The sequence below is a fragment of the Oncorhynchus masou genome, chromosome 18 (genome assembly GCF_036934945.1).
Source record: "Oncorhynchus masou masou isolate Uvic2021 chromosome 18, UVic_Omas_1.1, whole genome shotgun sequence".
Classification (NCBI taxonomy): Eukaryota; Metazoa; Chordata; class Actinopteri; order Salmoniformes; family Salmonidae; genus Oncorhynchus; species Oncorhynchus masou.
In genome coordinates, this window is record NC_088229.1 from 60,029,888 (window position 1) to 60,050,291 (window position 20,404).

At 39.3% G+C, this 20,404-nt stretch overlaps 2 protein-coding genes and 1 pseudogene across 2 annotated transcripts; all 3 read left to right on the forward strand.

Moving 5' to 3' along the window:
• The first annotated feature begins 279 nt into the window (after nt 1-279).
• On the forward strand, nt 280-1,847 carry LOC135503745 (homeobox protein Hox-B5b-like). Its single transcript, XM_064921885.1, has 2 exons — nt 280-889; nt 1,408-1,847. The coding sequence occupies exons 1-2, from the start codon at nt 301-303 to the stop codon at nt 1,653-1,655; spliced, it is 837 nt and encodes a 278-aa protein (XP_064777957.1). The 5' UTR covers nt 280-300; the 3' UTR covers nt 1,656-1,847.
• Nucleotides 1,848-16,160: 14,313 nt separating this feature from the next.
• Nucleotides 16,161-17,405, forward strand: LOC135503746 (homeobox protein Hox-B3a-like; annotated as a pseudogene).
• Nucleotides 17,406-19,171: 1,766 nt separating this feature from the next.
• On the forward strand, nt 19,172-20,404 carry LOC135503747 (homeobox protein Hox-B1b-like). Its single transcript, XM_064921886.1, has 2 exons — nt 19,172-19,790; nt 20,100-20,404. The coding sequence occupies exons 1-2, from the start codon at nt 19,172-19,174 to the stop codon at nt 20,402-20,404; spliced, it is 924 nt and encodes a 307-aa protein (XP_064777958.1).

A 20,404-nucleotide genomic window follows, 5' to 3' on the forward strand; every position in this document is an offset into this window, starting at 1 on the left:
ACGCTGTCTGCCTACATGGATCTCCGGGCGCAATGGGGAGGCACCATTGACTCGAGCATAACGACCATCATTTCGTCATCATTTGTAACCATAGAGCATGAATTACCTCTTGAAGTCATCAGTGAGAATTTACGACTGGTCAACAAATGCACGTGATTCCCGAGCGCTCTCCCATATTTGGCCGCATACCTGGCAAAGTACAGTAGGCTTCTTTGCTATAATTCATGATTACATCATAAATCGTGAAGCAGAGGATTATAGCGACAAAGATCTACAAATCGAGCCTTTAAAAACAAGCAAATGAGCTCTTACTTTGTTAACTCGTTTTCAGGGCGCTATCCGAATGGCTCCGACTATCAGTTACTAAATTATGGGACTAACGGCACTGTGAACGGTACGTTCAGGGACCCTGGCACCATGCACTCTGGGTCTTTCGGATGCAACTACAATGGCATGGACCTAACCGTAAATCGCCCCGACACTGGTAGCCACTTCGCGGCTGTTGGAGAGGATACCCGTGGTTTTCCGTCCACTGGCCCGGATGCCCGATACAGATTGCCGACCTGCTCGCTTTCGTCTCCAGATCCCCTTCCTTGCGTCAACCGCGAGTCTTTGGAACTAAAAAGCCCCTCTCCTCCACCTGACCGGAGCACGACCTCGATCGCCAACAATAATCTCAACAAAGGCAACAGTCATTTTACAGAGATAGAGGATACCAGCATTGTCTCTGAGACCGAGGAAGGCGCGCACACAAGCAGTACCAGCAGCATGGCTGCCCGGGCACAACAACTACAACAGGAGTCCAATAACGCAACCTCCACGACAATCTCAAACGATTGCCAAACGCCGCAAATATTCCCATGGATGCGGAAACTGCACATTAACCATGGTACATACAAAGCCTACTTTTACTGTGTTTTGTGGTGGTCTTGCTTTGGAGTGAATTGCATGCTCGCTGATGTGCTTTTCTATAGTCCAAATTTGTAGCGTCATAAATATGTCAAGTGTTGCATGAACTCCGTAAGGATGGTAGGATATGGCCACGGATTTGCTTTTATGATATTGTCCAGTGCAATATACTTCTTAGTGGAAGATAAAACAATTGTTAGCCTATTAAAGTATATTTTAATTGTAATAAAGATTAAGTTAAAGAAACATTGTTTAAATGTTGGAAAATTGGTGGGTATTTATGTTTAGGCTATAGCTGAATGCAAGTTCTATTTCTGGTCATGTAGGATAGTTGTGCGACAATCCGTGCATGGCACGCGCCGGCATGCAGCCTATTCAACACCCAGAATTGCTTAATATTTCATATGTGCTGTTAAACATGTTTCCTTTACAAATGTTTAAAATCCTATTTCCACCATCTGTTGTCCACTTCTAATTTGGATTTTTCATGCAATTTAGAAATGGCTGGACCAGATGGGAAAAGGGCCCGTACAGCGTATACCCGCTACCAGACGCTAGAGCTGGAGAAAGAATTTCACTTCAATAGATACCTAACCCGGAGGAGGAGAATAGAGATAGCCCACACGTTGTGCCTCACGGAACGACAAATAAAAATCTGGTTTCAGAATCGAAGGATGAAATGGAAGAAAGACAATAAACTGAAAAGTATGAGCCTGGTTACAGGAGGTAGCGCGTTCCATAACTGAGCTCGAACTGCAAGTGATAAGGGGGACATCCGGAGTACTGTAAGCTACAGCGCAGCACCTTTCAGCATGTTGTTGTGATTTTAGACAAAAAAATATTCTGTGGTCTTTAACAGACGTTTAGTTTGACGTTGTGTTACGGTAGCCTGTAGTTATCTTTGGAACTAGAAAAAGGTTAGACTCATTGTCTAAGGGTAGTATGAAGTCATGTGCTCTGTTTTATCTCTTGAATGTTGTCATGTTTCACGTGAGCTGTTAGCCTATATTGTGTCATTTCTAAACATTCTAACAGGTGTAAAGTGTACAGTAGTCTATGTTTCCAAAACATATGCTGCTCTTCATTGAATGTAAACCTATAGATGATGGGATCATTCAAAGCGCTTCAGTGTAAGTTTTTAATGCTGTATTTATGCTTGATTATCGTGGTCAGCGCAGTACGTTTTCCAGGTTTAAAAATACAGGTAAATCTGTTATGTAGCCTATGACACGTTGTGCACAAATATATCCAATTGTAATTGTTTAGAACTAAGTACTTATTAAGTTGCATAAATGTATTGAACCTTTTCAATGTGATCAATTTGTATAGTGGACAGGAATGGAGTGGTATTCAGTGGATTATACGCCTACAGTGATGGTAAAGATTTAGCCAATTAAGCTTTTTGTATTTCTATGTGAATCTATAGATTTGGAAATAAAGTTTCTCTCCATCGCTTGATATATTTGAAGCATAGTAATTGCAATTAATTAACCTCTTCTTCATTTAACATATAGTAAATTAATTAATTAGGCCTACACATGTTTTAATGCACTATTCTATAGACACACATAGGCAATAACACTGGTGAACGTAAACCCTTCATGGCATTTTGGACATCTTGTATCAACAATTTAGGCTTACCCTTGCCACACGATTAAACAAATGAACTTTATAAACAACATGTTCCTATAGATTTTGTACTGTTTTACATTGCTATAAAATAACATATTAGCAAGAATAATTTCCATAGAAGTTTTCATGCTTATCATTGGCTTAAGATTACTTTTTTTGTATAGGCCTATGACGTGAATTACATTTGAGGCAGGTTGTTGCTGATTTAAATATTTGCGTTGTTTTCGTCCAAGCTATATTGTTTTAACCATGCACCTATAAAGTGCCCATCATCATGTCAAGGTTATTAGATTCATTAATGGTTCCATGCTGCCATTATTTACCAGAAAAACAAACTCTAAACCTTTTAAACTTACCCTCTTATTGACTTCTTTGGGTTGAGTCGCACTTCTGTTTGCTTGTATTTAGTTATTCGTTTCCCCATCAAATGTCCCAACATGTAGGCTATCTTACAGGTACATGGCTCGAATTTACTAAATGCCTCCGTACCGTAGAACATATAATCCCTTCACTGACTCTGAAAGGTCACGTGGGGTCCATAAAGTTAGTTTTATGGTTTTGGGGAGTAGACAATGTACTATATAATTCACATTCTTGAATGAAAGTGACGGTTTAACTGCTGCGAAGGGATTAGAAAGGGCTGTGGACTGTACAGCACTAGTCTGGGCAGTGGCGATATCCTCGATATCAGGATAGAAAGTTCATATCAGAAATGCAGTGATACATTTAAATAAGTGTTCCACTGTCTATGATTATAAACCAAACATATCTTATTCATGTTGGAATTAGCCTCAAAATAAAATATTTTGAGGATCCATGGATTGCAATCGATTTATCTATAAACACCAGCAAATAAGAATTCATTCATTTTGGTCAGCGTAAAACAGGGGGAAATTCTGCCTCTTCACGAACAGGACACAAACTAATTCAATTTCTGCAATGACTGCATTGAACCTCGTGTATTCAGTGTCATAGGTGCTGGTATGAGAAGGGCAATTGGATAATGCATGTCTCTGGCCTATAGACTCAAGTCAGAAAACTGACAAAAACTTGAAGTGAAATTCAAGTCTGGATCCAAAAATTAGACCGTCTTGATAAAAGCGTGGCCTAAGGTAAAGCAGGAACTTGAACAGGGTTTTGTGTGTCCCATCAATCTCCAAGATACGCCGTTGAACAGTGCGTCTCTCCAAGGACAGGATAGGTGAATCCACTGTAAACGTTGGGAATCAGACCTCAGTCGATCTGAATAAATTATGCTGGATATATGGAGGTCTAATCATATAAATATTAGGCTTAATAATTCCACACTGAACAAAAATATAAACGCAACATGTAAAGTATTGGTCCCGTGTTTCATGAGCTGAAATAAAAGATCCTAGAAATGTTCTGTATGCACAAAAAGCGTATTTCTTTGAAATGTTGTGCACAAATTTGATTAAATCCCTGTTAGTGAGCATTTCCCCATTTGCCAAGATAATCCATCCACCTGACTGGTGTGGCATATCAAGAAGCTTGTTCTGTTGGCCACTTTAAAAGGCCACTCTAAAATGTGTTTTTTTGTCACACAACACAATGCCACAGATGTCTCAAGTTTTGAGGGAGGTGCAATTGGCATGCTGACTGCAGAGCTGTTGCCGGAGAATTTAATGTTAATTTCTCTAGCATAAGCCGCCTCCAACATAATTTTAGAGAATTTGGCAGTACATCCAACTAGCCTCACAACCGCAGACAAGGTATATAGCGTCGATGTGGGCAAGCGGTTTGCTGATGTCAATGTTGTGAACAGAGTGCCCCATGGTGGCGGTGAGGTTATGAAATGGGCAGCCATAAACTACCAACAATGAACACAATTGCATTTTCTCGGTGGCAGTTTAAATGCACAGAAATAGCGTGACGAGGTCCTGAGGCCCATTTTGAGGCTTTTTTTCAAAGATATCTGTAATCAAAGATGCATATCTGTATTCCCAGTCATGTGAAATCCATCGATTAGTGCCCAATTCATTCATTACAATTGACTGATTTCCTTATTTGAACCAAAAATCAGTAAAATCTTAGAAATTGTTACATGTTACGTTTTTATATTTTTGTTCAGTATATAAACGCATCAAACACTGATCCTGATTGTGTAGGCCTGTATGTCAAACTTGGAATTACGCCCAATTTTGTATGTTATATTATAACGTGTTGCTATTGTGCGTTTGTAGCCTATGGTTCATGTCTTTGCGTAGTTGCCACCATGGCTAAATTGTATGTGTCCCAATGTGCAGCAAGCATACCTTACCAAATTGTATATGAATCAGCATGCAATCGCAGATCTGCGTGGTGATATCCAATCAAATTAGGCCAATATGAAAACACTGGTTTTGACATCTTTCGTCAATAGCTGTCATTTATTCTTCTAAAATGTACCTAAATGCAATAAATATTCCCGATGTCTCAAACTTTTTTTGCTTAAATCATTTTATATATTTAAAAAAATATATGCTAACACATATAGGTGAAACACACCAATGTTTTCTATTGGGTTGAAACAATGCCACTATTCATAACTGTTAAATAGCCATTTAACCAGGATAATAAGTATTGCATATTGATAGGGGTGATCTGTGCACGGATCTCATCAATAATTCATAGACCGGGATCATCGCGAGGTCACTAGACGAGAGCCACAGATGCTGAGGATCTAACCTACAATACCAATAGGCCTGTTTCTCTGGCATCGTCAACATCCTTGAAATCCATAGGCCTACACGAACGAAAAAGACAGTCTGAATAATTGTTTTAATTTGTGCTTTTGGAAGCATAAATGGTAGCCTATGGAATTGTATCTTGTGTTGGTTATTCTGTATGGATGGATTAATGCGTAAAATACGTTAGACAATTCTTAAACAAAACACAATGTGTCGTTTTACATTTCTAGGCCTACTTATTATTCATATTCGATACAATTGCATGGAGATTATTGACACCTTTATTCGTGCGTAGGCCTTTTTGTTGAGCAGTTGGGAATAAAGTTTTACATTGAAAAAGCATTGATAGATTAACAGGCTATTTGTTCTTTATCTGAAAACTTGTCTCACTTTCAGTCGACACAAATATTTGAATATGCGTGGATAGATGGCATAATAATCGTGCCTCACAAAGTGTCCTTAAAGTAAATCTTCAAATATGCGATTGGAGCATAGGCCAATGCTTATTCAGTGACGTGATGTAACGCCACCTGCACACCAGCAGAGCCCGCTTCAGACCGGCTTCACTGTTGCCCCGCTCAATCGATCATCTAACTATAGGCCTATGACTATGTTATAGCCTACACACAAAACAATAGGCTACTGTATGTCCAATGGATAACATGTATGACGTCTAGACTACTCAAATATTTTAGCAAAGTTGTAAATTAAGCACAGTCTTAAAAAAAAGAAGTCTCAAACCTTAAAGTCTGTGGTTATATGACAATGCCTGGCCTATATTTCCAATGAGAGGAGATACAACTAAATGTCTCCCATTATCTCACTTTCTCGAGTACCCTAACATGTAAAAACATTCTGGAACAAAATAATGTATTTATTTGGAATTATGTTTTAATTCGGGGTGTAGGTCTAGCCTACCCACTGTTTGCTATTTAACTGTAAATCACTATACATGTCATTGCTCCCTCTGCGCTCAGAATTATCAGCTCCAATAACTCACAGGAGCCTGGTTCCTATATATATTGGTCCCCTGCTCCCTTTTTGGTAGAAGGAGTAGGCCTATATTACTCAATATCATCGAACAAGTCAGAAATTGTTCATGTGTGAGGTCTTGAGGAAGGGGTGAAACGCAGGTCACCGCTTCTCACAAATATTAAAATGTCATGCGATTCGTGAGGCGCGGTGTCTATCAAAGGCTGTATGTCCAAAAACGACATTAATCAGAAAGTTCGTGTCCACCTCGTATGTGTTTTGGGATCTGGATTTTTCGGATGACGTAGCTCCAGCAGGCCATGTTTTTTTCAAAACCGGAGAGAGACAAGTTACAGTTGAAGTCGGAAGTTTACATACACTTTGTTGGAGTCATTAAAAACTCGTTTTTCCACCACTCCACACATTTTTTGTGAACAAACTATTGTTTTGGCAAGTCTACAAGTCCAAATCTACTTTGTACAAGTAATTTTTCCAACAATTGTTTACAGACAGATTATTGAACTTACAATTCACTGTATCACAAGTCCAGTGGGTCAGAAGTTTACATACACTAAGATGACTGTGCCTTTAAACAGTTTGGAAAATTCCAGAAAATTATGTCATGGCTTTAGAAGTTTCTGATAGGCTAATTGACATAATTTGAGTCAATTGGAGGTTTACTTGTGGATGTATTTCAAGGCCTACCTCAAACTCAGTGCCTCTTTGATTGACATCATGGGAAAATCAAAAGAAATCAGCCAAGACCGCAGAAGAAAAAATGTAGACCACAAGTCTGGTTCATCCTTGGGTGCAATTTCCAAACGCCTGAAGGTACCATGTTCATCTGTACAAACAATAGTACGCAAGTATAAACACCATGGGACCACCCAGCCGTCATACCGCTCAGGAAGGAGACACGTTCTGTCTCCTAGAGATGAACGTACTTTGGTGCGAAAAGTGCAAATCAATCCCAGAACAACAGCAAAGGACCTTCTGAAGATGCTGGAGGAAACGGGTACAAAAGTATCTATATCCACAGCATAATGAGTCCTATATCGACATTACCTGAAAGACTGCTCAGCAAGGAAGAAGCCACTGCTACAAAACCGCCATAAAAAAGCCAGACTATGGTTTGCAACTGCACATGGGGACAAAGATTGTACTTTTTGGAGAAATGTGCTCTGGTCTAATGAAGCAAAAATAGAACTGTTTGGCCATAATGACCATCGTTATGTTTGGAGGAAAAAAATGGAGAATTGCAAGCAGAAGAACACCATCCCAACCGTGAAGCACGGGGGTGGCAGCATCATGTTGTGGGGGTGCTTTGCTGCAGGAGGGACTGGTGCACCTCACAAAATAGATGGCATCATGAGGCAGGCAAATGGTGTGGATATATTGAAGCAACATCTCAAGACATCAGTCAGGAAGTTAAAGCTTGGTTGCAAATGGGTCTTCCAAGTGGACAATGACCCCAAGCATATTTCCAAAGTTGTGGCAAAATGGCTTAAGGACAACAAAGTCAAGGTATTGGAGTGGCCATCACAAAGCCCTGACCTCAATCCTATAGAACATTTGTGGGCAGAACTGTAACAGCGTGTGCAAGCAAGGAGGCCTACAAACCTGACTCAGTTACACCAGCTGTCAGGAGGAATGGGCCAAAATTCACCCAACTTATTGTGGGAAGCTCGTGGAAGGCTACCCAAAATGTTTGACCTAAGTTAAACAATTTAAAGGCAATGCTACCAAATACTAATTTAGCATATATAAACTTCTGATCCACTGGGAATGTGATGAAAGAAATCTAAGCTGAAATAAATAATTTGCTACTATTATCCTGACATTTCACATTTTTTAAATTAAGTGGTGATCCTAACTGACCTAAGACAGGGAATTCTTACTAGGATTAAATGTCAGGCATTGTGAAAAACTGAGTTTAAATGTATTTGGCTAAAGTGTATGTAAACTTCCGACTTCAACTCTGTTTGCACTGGAGGAAATGACCAAACAAAAGTCAAGACTCGGATAACGTCTTCAATGTCACCATTTTTAATCAACACTTTTTTTAAAAATTGAAAAACAGTCTGCATTTAACTGCCAAAATAAAGGAAACACTTGAGTAAATGAGGGATACGAATTATATTGAACGTTAATTAAGCAGTTAACATACTGTCATGCTTAGGGTCACGTATAAAAATTCCCAGTTGCTAATTTTTGACTTGAAGAAGAGACCTCAGTGACAAGAAGAGGGGTTTCAAATGAGCATATGGGGTTTAAAGTGTGTGTGTGTGTGTGTGTGTGTTAGTCACTAGATCTAAACCCAATTTAACACTTATTGGAGATTCTGGATGTGTCCTGAGAGAGCGTTTTCTACCACCATCAACAAAACACCATATTATGGAATTTCTCGTGGAAGAAGGGTGTCACATCCCTCCACTAGACTTCCAGACACTTGTAGAATCTATGCCAATGCGCACTGAAGCTCTTCTGGCCGATCATGGTCAGAGCCATAACCAGGGTTCGAGTTTTAGTGAGGTTTGTTATACAATTAAAAAACGTAAAAATGATATTTGGTAAACAGAAATTATACGTTTGGCAGTTCTTTCACCTCAGTTGATTAACATCCACATAGCCTGTTAGCTAGCTTAAACAGTTGTAATGTTATACGCCTGATTTGATTTGATTTGAAAGGGGGAAATATGAGAAATGACACTCACACAACATCAGCGACTGTTCAGTCAGTTGTCATAATGAATTGTATAAAACCATCAACTCTTTACATATCTCTTTTCTCAAATTCCATAGTGCTCACGGTTGTATTCCTAGGCATTACTCATCAAGCTCCACACAGGCGTCAATGGAGCACACAGATTATCCTATGTATTATCGCATTCACATGAATTATTAGAATGTTACTTACAATTTTGTATTAATATCAGTGATGTAGTGGGTGATGGGTAAACTGTAAACTCCAGTGGACGATCGATATAAGACTGTATTGTTTGCTTTTTGATTCGACAATATAGGCCTATAGGGAAAATAGGCCATGTGGCGATGTTCATATTGATATATATATATATATCAAATATCCCTATGTGTTCACTACTTCTTCCGCTATCTTGCGGTATCTCTGCTTCTTCCTACATGCATTGCAGCCTGCCTCAGCCTCACCACATCACTGGCTGTCTCAGTATAGCCTCTGTAAAGCAACGTTATTATTATCCTGCTAAGGTATGCTCCGTTTAACGTTCGATTCTTACTTCATCCTTCTATTTGGGATAAAGTAGCCCAATACAGAACCTGCAATTTAAGTATCTGCGACAGCTAGCCAACTGACCGACATACCGTCTTTATAAGAGACTATTTACCAGTTGTGCACTCATTCTTTGAAAGACGGTTTTTGTTTGTTTTGGGGGATGTCTGTAGACACGGCAGGAGTCTCGGGACGGTTTTAAAATGGCCTTTTGTCCTGCATCTCGCAAACACACTCCACAGGGTCTCTCGTTACCTACTTGAGCCGACTCCGAGCTGGGGTGGTTAGATTCACATCTCAGGCCCTCGGCATGTGCACGAGAGGGCGGAGTTAGCGGTTGAGAGAGTGGTGAATGTAATTCTAAAAAGGCCAATCCGGGAGGCAAATCCAGGAGACGCAGGCGAATATTACGAACAGACCACTGTTCATGATTCCACTCGTTCGCAAAGATGCAGGCGCGATTAGAACTCCGTCAGATCAAGAATATAAGCCTTCTGAGCTTTGATCAACGCTGGGAGCAATATTTAGATGTTGACCCGTTATTTATCTTTTAAATTATGTACAATATACATATTCCCCAAATTACAGAGAACACAAGTATAAACGCAACATGAAACAATTTCAAAATATCATAGCAGATCCTGCAGGTAAAGAAGCCTGATGATGTGGAGGTCCTGGGGGCTGGCGTGTTACATGTGGTCAGTGGTTGTGAGGCCTGTTGGACATACTGCCAAATTCTTTAAAACTACTTTGGAGGTGGCTTATGGCAGAGAAATGAACATCAGTTCTCTGGCAACCGCTCTGGTGGACATTCCTAGAGTCAGCATGCCAATTGCACGCTCCCTCAAAACTTTAGACATTTGTGGCATTGTTTTGTGTGACAAAACAGAACATTTTAGTGGCCTTTTATTGTCCCCAGCAATAATCAGCTTCTTGATATGCCACACCTATCAGGTGGATGGAATATCTTGGCAAATGAGAAATGCTCACTAACAGGAATGTAAACAAATTTGTGCACAACAAAGGCGAGAGATATTTGTGCATATGGAACATTTCTGGGATATTTTTTTCACCTTATGAAACGTAAGACCAACACTTTACATGTTGTGTTTGTAATTATTTTACACTGAACAGAAATATAGAGGTTAAGACACTTTATGTTTGTGTTTCCTTTATTTAGGCAATTACATGGAGGTATATCATGCTAATTAGAATCGTTTGGTCCACCTTGACATAATTCCAGTGAAGATCAATAAGATTGGAAATAAAATAAATAGCCTAAACGTGGTTGTCTTGTATCTAGCACACAAAAAATGCTTAAACAAGACATTTAGGATTTCGTTGGTATTGATTTAGGCGCCACTGAAGAATACCTGTAATCTATTCCCCCCATACCCCACTGAAGGTGCAGGCTGAGATGGAAATCATGGGCTTTGGAGCCACTGTGCAACAGGGATACATAGCCTATATTGAGTGATTGGAATTAACATGCAATTCTTTATTTACCCTCAACAGAGCCTACTGACCTTTTTGACAGAGAGAGCCTAATGTTGGACTAGATGTGTGCCAAACCTAGTTTATAAACTTTGTCATTATGCATTTTTTTATTATTATTTAATCGTGTTGCTTTAATACACAAACGGTCAAGATCAAAATTGTTATTTTTCTTATCCCAGGATCACTACTTTGAATATAATCCATACTATTTGGCTAGTAATGACCGCGAGTCCGTCTAAAGATTAACAGCAATGACATGGGGCGAGCTAAGGTTTACATTGTTCGGGTAGCCCTACCCACTCAGCATCAAGTGCCCAGTCTATAGACAGCCCCATGTTACTACTGACGATAGCCTTCCGTCTGCATTCATTTCGCCGACATATCCATCATGTCTCCTTTGAAAACTATAATGCGCAAAACTAGCTGTTGGCGAATACCGAGTGCTAACCTTTACGCCCGAGTTTTGTCATTTGGATAATAAGATACGTTTTTAGAGAACTTCGGTAAGTGCCACTGTTGCTCATTACTTCCAGTTTTGAAACATAGGTCTATTGTTATAACGAAATGCACGTCTCATGTATTTTCAATGCAACTGATGGGTAAAGCCATGAGGTGTTATATCTAGTATAAAAATCGTTATTATATGAAAGCTTTCCAACTTATGACAGGGCTCTCCAACCCAGTTCCTGGAGAGCACCTGATTCTAATAATTAGCTGGTTGACATACAGGAGGATAGCTCTCCGGGAACAGGGTTGGAGAGCCCTGGCCTTTACGATATTGATTGACTGGGCTAGTCCAAACTGGGCTAGTGCAGACTACATTTTATTAAAAGTGTAAGGAAGTTGGATAAGATGTTATTTTTCATGGTATTAAATATTATCAAAGAGGATGGTGTACCAAACCCATGGTGAGACATGCTTTTTGAACGTAGTTCTTTATATTTATACTACTTATACTTTTTATGCCCACCCCCACACGGTTAGGGATGGATCAATACTTTGACGAGGCAGTCTGTTTTTGTTCAAATCTGAATGCTAGAATATTTACTGTGTGTTGTCCTAAATTTCGTCATGCTGACCATGAGGCCTGAAATTAATATTTGGGTCTGAAACTGCCTATATCCCCATGCATTTTTAAAATGATTTTCGCTGTTGTAGACTAAACTCAGAGGGTGTGTTAACTTATTTGCCTTACCTAAATTTATTTAGGGTAGTTAATTGCTGGCGTAAATATGTCTGCCTCTTATAGACTAGAATCAGTTGTTTGAACATTTGTAAATCTTGTTTATTGTATTTATGCGCCTACTATCAATTGCCGTTGCATGAGATCAGCAGGAGGCCTTGCCGTTTTTAATAATAATTTGCCTTGTAGCAATCTGAACTAATCCATGAGTTTAGATTCTAACCGACCAACCATTTTCTGACAGAGAAATGAACGGCTCCATTCGACGTTTCAGTATAGGCCTAAGATGTGGGCATCGTTCAGGATAACATGTATTTCTTCATTCTTTAATACACGTTTTGCTATACAGTTTATCTATAGAGGACCAGACCGTCTGCCAAAGAAATCAAGAGTTCTTATCTTCGTTCTCAAAGACAGCACTACAGTGCAAATCAAAAACGATATGGGTAGGTTTGACTTTATATTTGCAGCACCGTGCAAATAATACAAAACAAAGTTGCATTGCTCTGAAGCCAGTTCCCACATCATAGGTCAGAGTAGCCTGGTGAGCAACCATCCATGTCACGTGATTCATTAACTAATTGAGGAAGAGGTTGCAGAGTAGATGCATGCGTTCATCAGGCCAACCACTGTAGTGATTTGCCCGCTGATGTACAATGTATCTTCTTAAAGTCTACATGGCTGGAATGAAGAAGATCCTGCAAATGTATTGTAAGTATATGGATAACATTTTGGAGAATCTGATTTTGTATTAATCAGGCTATGTGAATGACGTTGCAGGAAATGTATGGTCCAATTCAAGAAATGTTACAACAAGCATGAAACATTATGTTGTTTGATTTTCTATATTGAAGTTTCAATATGCGAGAGATCCATGGGCTAGACTATCTCTCTTTTTAATTGATTTCGATGGGTTAGGTGATGTATACATTTCAACCTACACTATCTTCCTCTCTTTCTTGTCTGCCAGTCGTTCCATTTTGATTTATAGCCTAATGATATGTGAGCCAATGTCAGAGACAGCTGCCATTGTGTTTCTGGAATACTCTTGTTTTGTTTTTGTATGTGCATTACTCTACAGATCCACAAGTGATACGATTAATCGGTGCTCTTAATTGTCTTTCTCCATCCTTCATCTGGGCTGAGCAGACCGATATAAAGACTTTCTGCCTGGAGGTCTCGGGTTACATCAACTTGGCAATTACAGAGCCTTAACGTTTCATTTTAAGCCATAGAACCTTGAAATAAATCATTGTCTAATCTCGACGCCACATATTCATGCATCATTTCGAATTGATCATCGTTTCCCCAGGATAGGAGCTTTTTATGGAATATGATTTGAAACGATTATTATAGTATTTTCATGACAGTGTATATGGCAGGAATTTGTCTTGAGATTCGAAGAATAGGCACACATATATATTTGATCACTGAAAGATTATATAGCTAGGCTATAGGCAGACATCCTATAAATGTATAATGACAATGTAAATAGAAAAAGTGGGAAATGTATGGTATCCATTTGATAGCTTCAACAAATCCATGTGCATGGTCTGAACCGGTCACGGCTAAATTACCTCGGCTAAATTTCGTTAGATTGGCAGCCTGACGTGTTTGATCAAAAGACTGGTCAATGTTTAGATTATTTTGTGTTGTAGCCTAATTACTTCCGTGTAGTTAAACATTAGCTATCCTGCCTGGGGTATTAACTATTGTCCCTAATGAATGAATGGAGGGGATTGAGTATTTTCAATTAAAAGGTTAACATCAAAGATCAAAGCACCGCCACAGTCCCAATGGGTATCGATCCACTAACAACAATCCTATAGCGGCATGTTTGATCCTCACCTCCAATAGGCTCAATGTCTAACCTGTACAGCCAAGAGGCAGATGGTTCTCCAAAGAAACTGACGCAATGTGGGTCCATGGCCTTTTGAGCACTAATATGCTGGAATATTCATTTATCTCTCCAAAACTGAATATGAGTGTTGGGTTGGTGTGTTTTGTCCTGATGTGTGCAAAACAGTAAACTTTTCGATATGGTTGTCTGCCAGGTTAGACAACCGCATAATCCTGACATTTTAAATTCATATTATCATGGGAATACATTCTATTGATAGCCAGTCACACTCAACAAGAACTTTTTGGCAAATGTCACATTGACATACATTATTCATGCAGGGGTCATGCAATAGTATGCAAAGTCATAAAGTGACAAAATCATAACCCCATTTTGACAATTTAGTTTGGCATAGTTCAATTGGTGCGTTTTGATTTCCTTTCTTTATTTTAAGACACCAATGCCATTCCACATTTTGGCTACTATTCTCAAATTGTTATTTGTTTTCTGTTGTCATCTCCAAACACTGGACTCTTGATTTTTATATATTTATGTTGTTGGTAAAATCTGGCATATAACATCCAATGAGATAGCCCAGTCTATACTTTGAGTAGGCCTATGTTAGCTCTATGGCTATGCCATAGAGAAAAGTTGGCGCCTCAGGTCAGTTCATTAATGCAGATTGCTCTCGTCTGAATCTATTCGATCAAAGGCCACTAGCCCCGTCCCACCATATCTGCAATTACCATAATTATCGTTGTGGAAAGGCTATCCTAAACACACATTTTAAAATAGGCTGCTATAACTGCAGACAGTCCCTTACAAAGCATCATGGAGTAATGTATCCACATGTATTTGTCTCATAATTTACGGACTGAGGTCATGGTTTTCGGCGAATAGTGTTTTCAAATTGGCGATGTGGCCAGAATTCTTCTTCGCTGTCTCGTCAGCTGCGCAAAGGCTACCCATATTCTCGTTCGACCTCTTCCATGCTGTGGGCGACTCCCAATGAGCTAATAGCAAGCCTATCATTGGAACTGGATTATAATACTCCTCGATGTTTTTGAAAGGAGAGACCTCTCGTTATTGATTCTGAATGTGAAATGAATCATATCTAGTCAGTATTCGTGGAGTCTACGTTATACGCTAAGGTAAGCCGGGCTGGTGAATGGTCGACTATTTTCTTTGTGATTTATGACCATACGACTCGTGCGCGGTTCAAGCAGAGTTCATAAAGCTGTACGCTATGCCTCCATACCATCCAACATTCGTTTTCTATTAAACTATTTAATCATCTTCTGTTTTTACTTATTTTGGTTGCTTTTAAAGGCATACTCAGCATAATCGTTACAATGAATTTAGAGACCTTGAATATTTTGTTCATGTTGAAGATTTCAATGGAAATGTAAGGAAACGTGATTAGACATACAATTATAGGCTACCATTAACGGTTAAGTTTATTTGATATTGAATAAAGAAATTGGCTGTTTTTTCCCCCCTACATTGGGCTTTATGTAGGACACTTGACACAGTTACCTTGTTTTTGTTTGTCGAGTTTTGTTGCCTAAATCTCTATCGACAGTTATATATTATAATACTGTTATCATTAGCCTATGTATCTTTAATTAGTTGTATTTTTTTAGGCTAGTAATTTAACATGTAGAGCTATTTATTTTTTCTCTAAAATAGCATAGTTTCACACAAGTTCTACAGGCCTCAAGCATTCTAGCATTAAATTCTTGAAAATATAAAAATGTCTTCTCTTTATGGAATTCAAATTGCATTGTTGTTTGCATTCTTATTTGTTTCAGCCCATTGACGCGTCTGCAAAAGTAGGCCTATGTAGGCCTATGTTGAATAACACTACTGGACTAAAAACTGATGACTTGTTTCTCAACAAACAATGACTTGTTTTAGGGATGAGAAGGGAAAAGTAGATATTAGAGAGTATCGTTTAGTCTGACATTGCCTCTGCTGTAAGCAGGTTGAAAGGCTCCTATTCACGTCATGATGCTATTGAGTTGATAAGATGGATTCATACTGTCACCTCCCTTCTGTGTTTTTTCATAACCTTTCAGAACAGCAACCAAGAGGTCATTGGAAGGAAACTGTCACGTGACTTCTGGGTGTCAATGTTCCTTCAGAAGGTCAAAAGGGCCCCCGTAGCTGATGAGACATTTCTTGACAATGCAGAGAAATACCTACCAAGACGCCATAGCAATATTTGGAGAGTCCCCATACCAAGGTGCCAGTGGATTTGGATACAATCATGACGCACCAGCCCACCAACCCTTGGCCTACCTGGAGAGCCAGGTCAACTTGAAGGAGTTGGATTGCTCATCGCAGTCAAATGACAACAGCAAATCACAGCACCCAAAAGAGATTGACCCTAACTCAAATTCTACCTTCACCAAAATCATATTCCCGTGGATGAAGAAGTCGACAATTCAGAACTGTATAAAGAAGAACGGAGACAATCCATTAGAAGTTAATGGTGTGTATTCAAATGCCTAGCCCAATAAATAGTTGGACAGTAAAATTTCCATTTAGATCTACAAATAATACTGTTTTAAGCTGGATAAATCCTAATTGTATTATATGTAAGTCGCTCTGGATAAGAGCGTCTGCTAAATGACTTAAATGTAAATGTAAATATGATTACGACCAATGGGCGTTGGCTAATTGCATTTCCAGTTTCGAAAGAAGTTCACATGTTAATGTAATATAGCCTAATGTTAAGATTTTGTTTAGGTACTATATTCAATTTATGAATGAGGTTACATTTCATTTTCTCTCGGCAGAACTATTTGGTGACGAGGAAAGCCCAACAACTGCAGTCTCCAAAAGGGCGCGCACCGCATACACAAGCGCCCAGTTGGTTGAGCTCGAGAAGGAGTTCCACTTCAATCGTTACCTTTGCCGCCCCAGGCGCGTGGAGATGGCTAGCCAACTCAGTCTAAAGGAGAGGCAGATCAAGATTTGGTTTCAAAATCGGAGAATGAAGTGCAAGAAAGATGGAAAGTTTAAAGGACTGTGCTCCTCTTCAGGTAGTTTTGGAACTCTTACCAATCTAGGTTATTTTAATGCAATGGGGAGGATTATGACACTGTTTCCCCGCCATCTTTAAAGCATCAACAACACAATTATGTCAGTGCATCAGTCTCCCCAAACTCAATGAAAGGGCAACAGAAATATGCCACAACCCCAGAATATGCTCCTTGCAGTATGCAGGACAATTATAGTAGTTTTTCCATTCATTATGCTCAAGCTGACCCTGATCATGTTGATGTGAACTTGCCATTCACTGCATGCGGGATAAGTAATCAGTGTAATCAGACTGCACAGATGATGTCAAGCCAACACCATCCCAAACCTACACTATATGATCCAAACACAACATACATATTGGGGCATCATTCTTCTCAAGAATGAATAAAGCAAGCTCCTAAACTGACTCATTTATAGCATATGTAGTCAAAATGTCACTTGACCATAATCAGATCCTTTGTGGACCGAATCCAAAGTTCAGGCCTGCACACATTTAAAAATAATAATAATTGCGCAAAAGGCCAATTATTCGCTGAATCCAAATGCATGCAAATAGTGTTGAGTCATTACAGCAGAGTTACTAATATTTTACTCGAAAAGAGCAGCTTTAACTATTTTGGGAATTAAGCGACTGATTGTGACCACTAGAGTCGGAGGTAAAACACAGAGTTAATTCGAGTAGAGTGTTTATAAGTATTGCTAGAGTCAATGTGATGCCATCCACAGATCAGCACCTGCATAGGCTATTCGTTCCTGTTGGACTGCTCTGTTTTTCTATTTTGATTTCTTATCCATATAGGATAAACCTGAAATTATTTAATTACATGAAACCACCGGATAATGTAAAACATCGAATTTAAATCAATATCAAGTAAAAACTTTTCTCACTTATGTTTTTGTACAAGACTTGACATTATGCAAGTCATGACCCAACTGTATGCATTGGAATATTACAAACATATTTATTACAATGTTATTTATTTATTTAATTTATGGGAATTGAATGTATTTTGTTATTTTTTATCATAGGGCTTAGTGTTTACAGACAGACTCTAATGCTTCAGGGACAGTTGAATCAATGTTCCTCAAAATGTAATTTCATTGTGAAATCCTTTTGGACACACGTTGAAATGCATGTGTAGGCTATGCTGACGAATAATTTCTGTATATTGTTGAATAAATGCATTTGTGGTTCAGACTTTCTGCAGAACTGTTTTTTTTACACATCTTGTTTTCAAAAAGAGCTTGCTCTACCTCTATATAGTTTAAAGGTGTCCAGTTAGAGTAAAATACATACCAAATATATTAAAATATGTCAAATGAAATAGGCCACATTAGGTATAGTCTGGTAAAGAGTTTACGCATTAATACATTGTTAAAAGTCCATAAAGGCACAATGATTTAGGCTGTTCTTTGTTCTCTCTCGAGCAAATTGGAGAAGTAGCTGTCAAGCGTTTAGAGGAGCAGAAGATTGATCGTCGCATTAATTTCAAGACTCCTCTGTAAAATTAGCTCTCAGACGGAAGAACACGCCGAGCTAATCAAGTAATTCACATGAGCTGCTTTACTTATACACATTGGGCAACATAATTCTCATAGAGAACGCCTGGTATTATACACCAATCGTATATCCTCTTGTTAACTGCATGAATGACAATGGAAACATTTCAGTTCACTAAACTTACTTACTCTTATAATGCTGTTAAAAAAGCACAGCCAAAATACTATTTCGATCACATAGACCATCCAAATCAACTGTTTGCTTCAAACTCTAAATTTTCGAGAGACAAAATTGAAATAATTTCAAAATCTTGAACTTTTTCAGACTATCATTCTCCCTCAGTCTGACCAGAAGGTCCTTGCAGAAGTGGTGTGACGTGTTTCTGTTCTTATCAGATTGATGGGCGAGTTTGCCTGAAGCATTTGTCATGTAAATGTGAGACGTTTGATGGACGATCCTGACCTGACAAACTGTTATAGGTCCCACTTGCCATTGGCGTAAAGTGAGTCACATGGTCTGTCACTAAGGTGATATGAGCGTGGTAGGCAGTTTTACAGATTTGACATACTACCTAGAGGTTGTAGGGCACAGGGAAGAGCAATTAAGGTGGACTGACCCGTCTTCATTAATTTTGCCATAACAATACAGGATGAACTCTTACTTAGATTATACCATTTGTAACAAGGGGACTAACATATTCAATGCCAATGCCGGACACCACAATTTAAACCATGGATACAGGTCCTCCTTATCTTCCAATTCATGCTCAACAAGTGATAGTTTTGTGTTCGATGGGCGGTTAGTTGGTGGTTCTTCGGTGCACCAGACATCAAGCCACCCTCTCCACCAGCCCCAGCTACATCATATAGATCTCCAGTTTGGCTCAACGGGAAACTCGGTGTATGGCTCGCCAACAGGGCCCAACTTGGATTATGGACCTCATCAATACGCTCTAATTCATGAACAAGAACGAGGTTTCATTCAGACGCCTGGGATTCCTGTGTCAGCCATTGGAACGAACATGCCCCCCCTGGCCGAAGGGAATAGTGAGCCCCTGGCCGAAGGGAACAGTGAGCCAGGGTCTGCACCAAGTAGCCAGTATCTGCACTTTTGCAGTGGAGAACAGGGGCAACCAGAATACTTGGAGAGTATTTACTCGAGATTAGTTCCTTTCCAATATAGTGATAAGGATTCGGATGATTTCAATGCAGATTTAACTTCAAAAACTTTCGACTGGATGAAAGTTAAGAGGAATCCCCCTAAAACAGGTTTGTTAGCTCCTGGGACAGGGTCATAAATAACACTGTCATGACAAAGGCTAATTTATAGACAACATTACAATATATATATATATATGAGGAATTTATAAAGACACTGCCTAATCAATGTTTGTGCTTTGCATATTAGTGCGTAAAATGTGCCGTGGTGCGTAAAATAAATTATCAAATACAGAATGTGTTTGCTTGGCCGCTCACAATCATCACATAATCATAATACGGTTTATTCCTGTTTTTATTCCTTCATTTAAAATTCAATTTATTCCATCAGTTCCTTCATTCATTCATTAACTTTCACAGTTTCAGAGTATGGAGTCCCCGGTCAACAGAATGTAATCCGTACCAACTTCAACACAAAGCAGCTGACAGAGCTCGAGAAGGAGTTCCATTTCAACAAGTACCTGACCAGGGCCCGGCGAGTGGAAGTTGCCGCTATTCTCGAGCTCAACGAGACTCAAGTGAAAATTTGGTTCCAAAACCGCAGGATGAAGCAGAAAAAGCGTGAGAAAGCAGGAACCGTCTTTCGAAACATAGCAGTACCGGCAAATGATTTGGGAGAGATCACCTCATCTCCTGATGTCTCGCCAAGCTCGAAGACCGCATAA

Coding starts and splice junctions, on each gene's coding strand:
- LOC135503745 (XM_064921885.1), top strand. CDS start 301: ATGAGCTCTTACTTTGTTAACTCGTTTTCAGGGCGCTATCCGAATGGC. Junction 890..1,407: donor GAAACTGCACATTAACCATG/GTACATACAAAG, acceptor CATGCAATTTAG/AAATGGCTGGACCAGATGGG.
- LOC135503747 (XM_064921886.1), top strand. CDS start 19,172: ATGAACTCTTACTTAGATTATACCATTTGTAACAAGGGGACTAACATA. Junction 19,791..20,099: donor GAGGAATCCCCCTAAAACAG/GTTTGTTAGCTC, acceptor TAACTTTCACAG/TTTCAGAGTATGGAGTCCCC.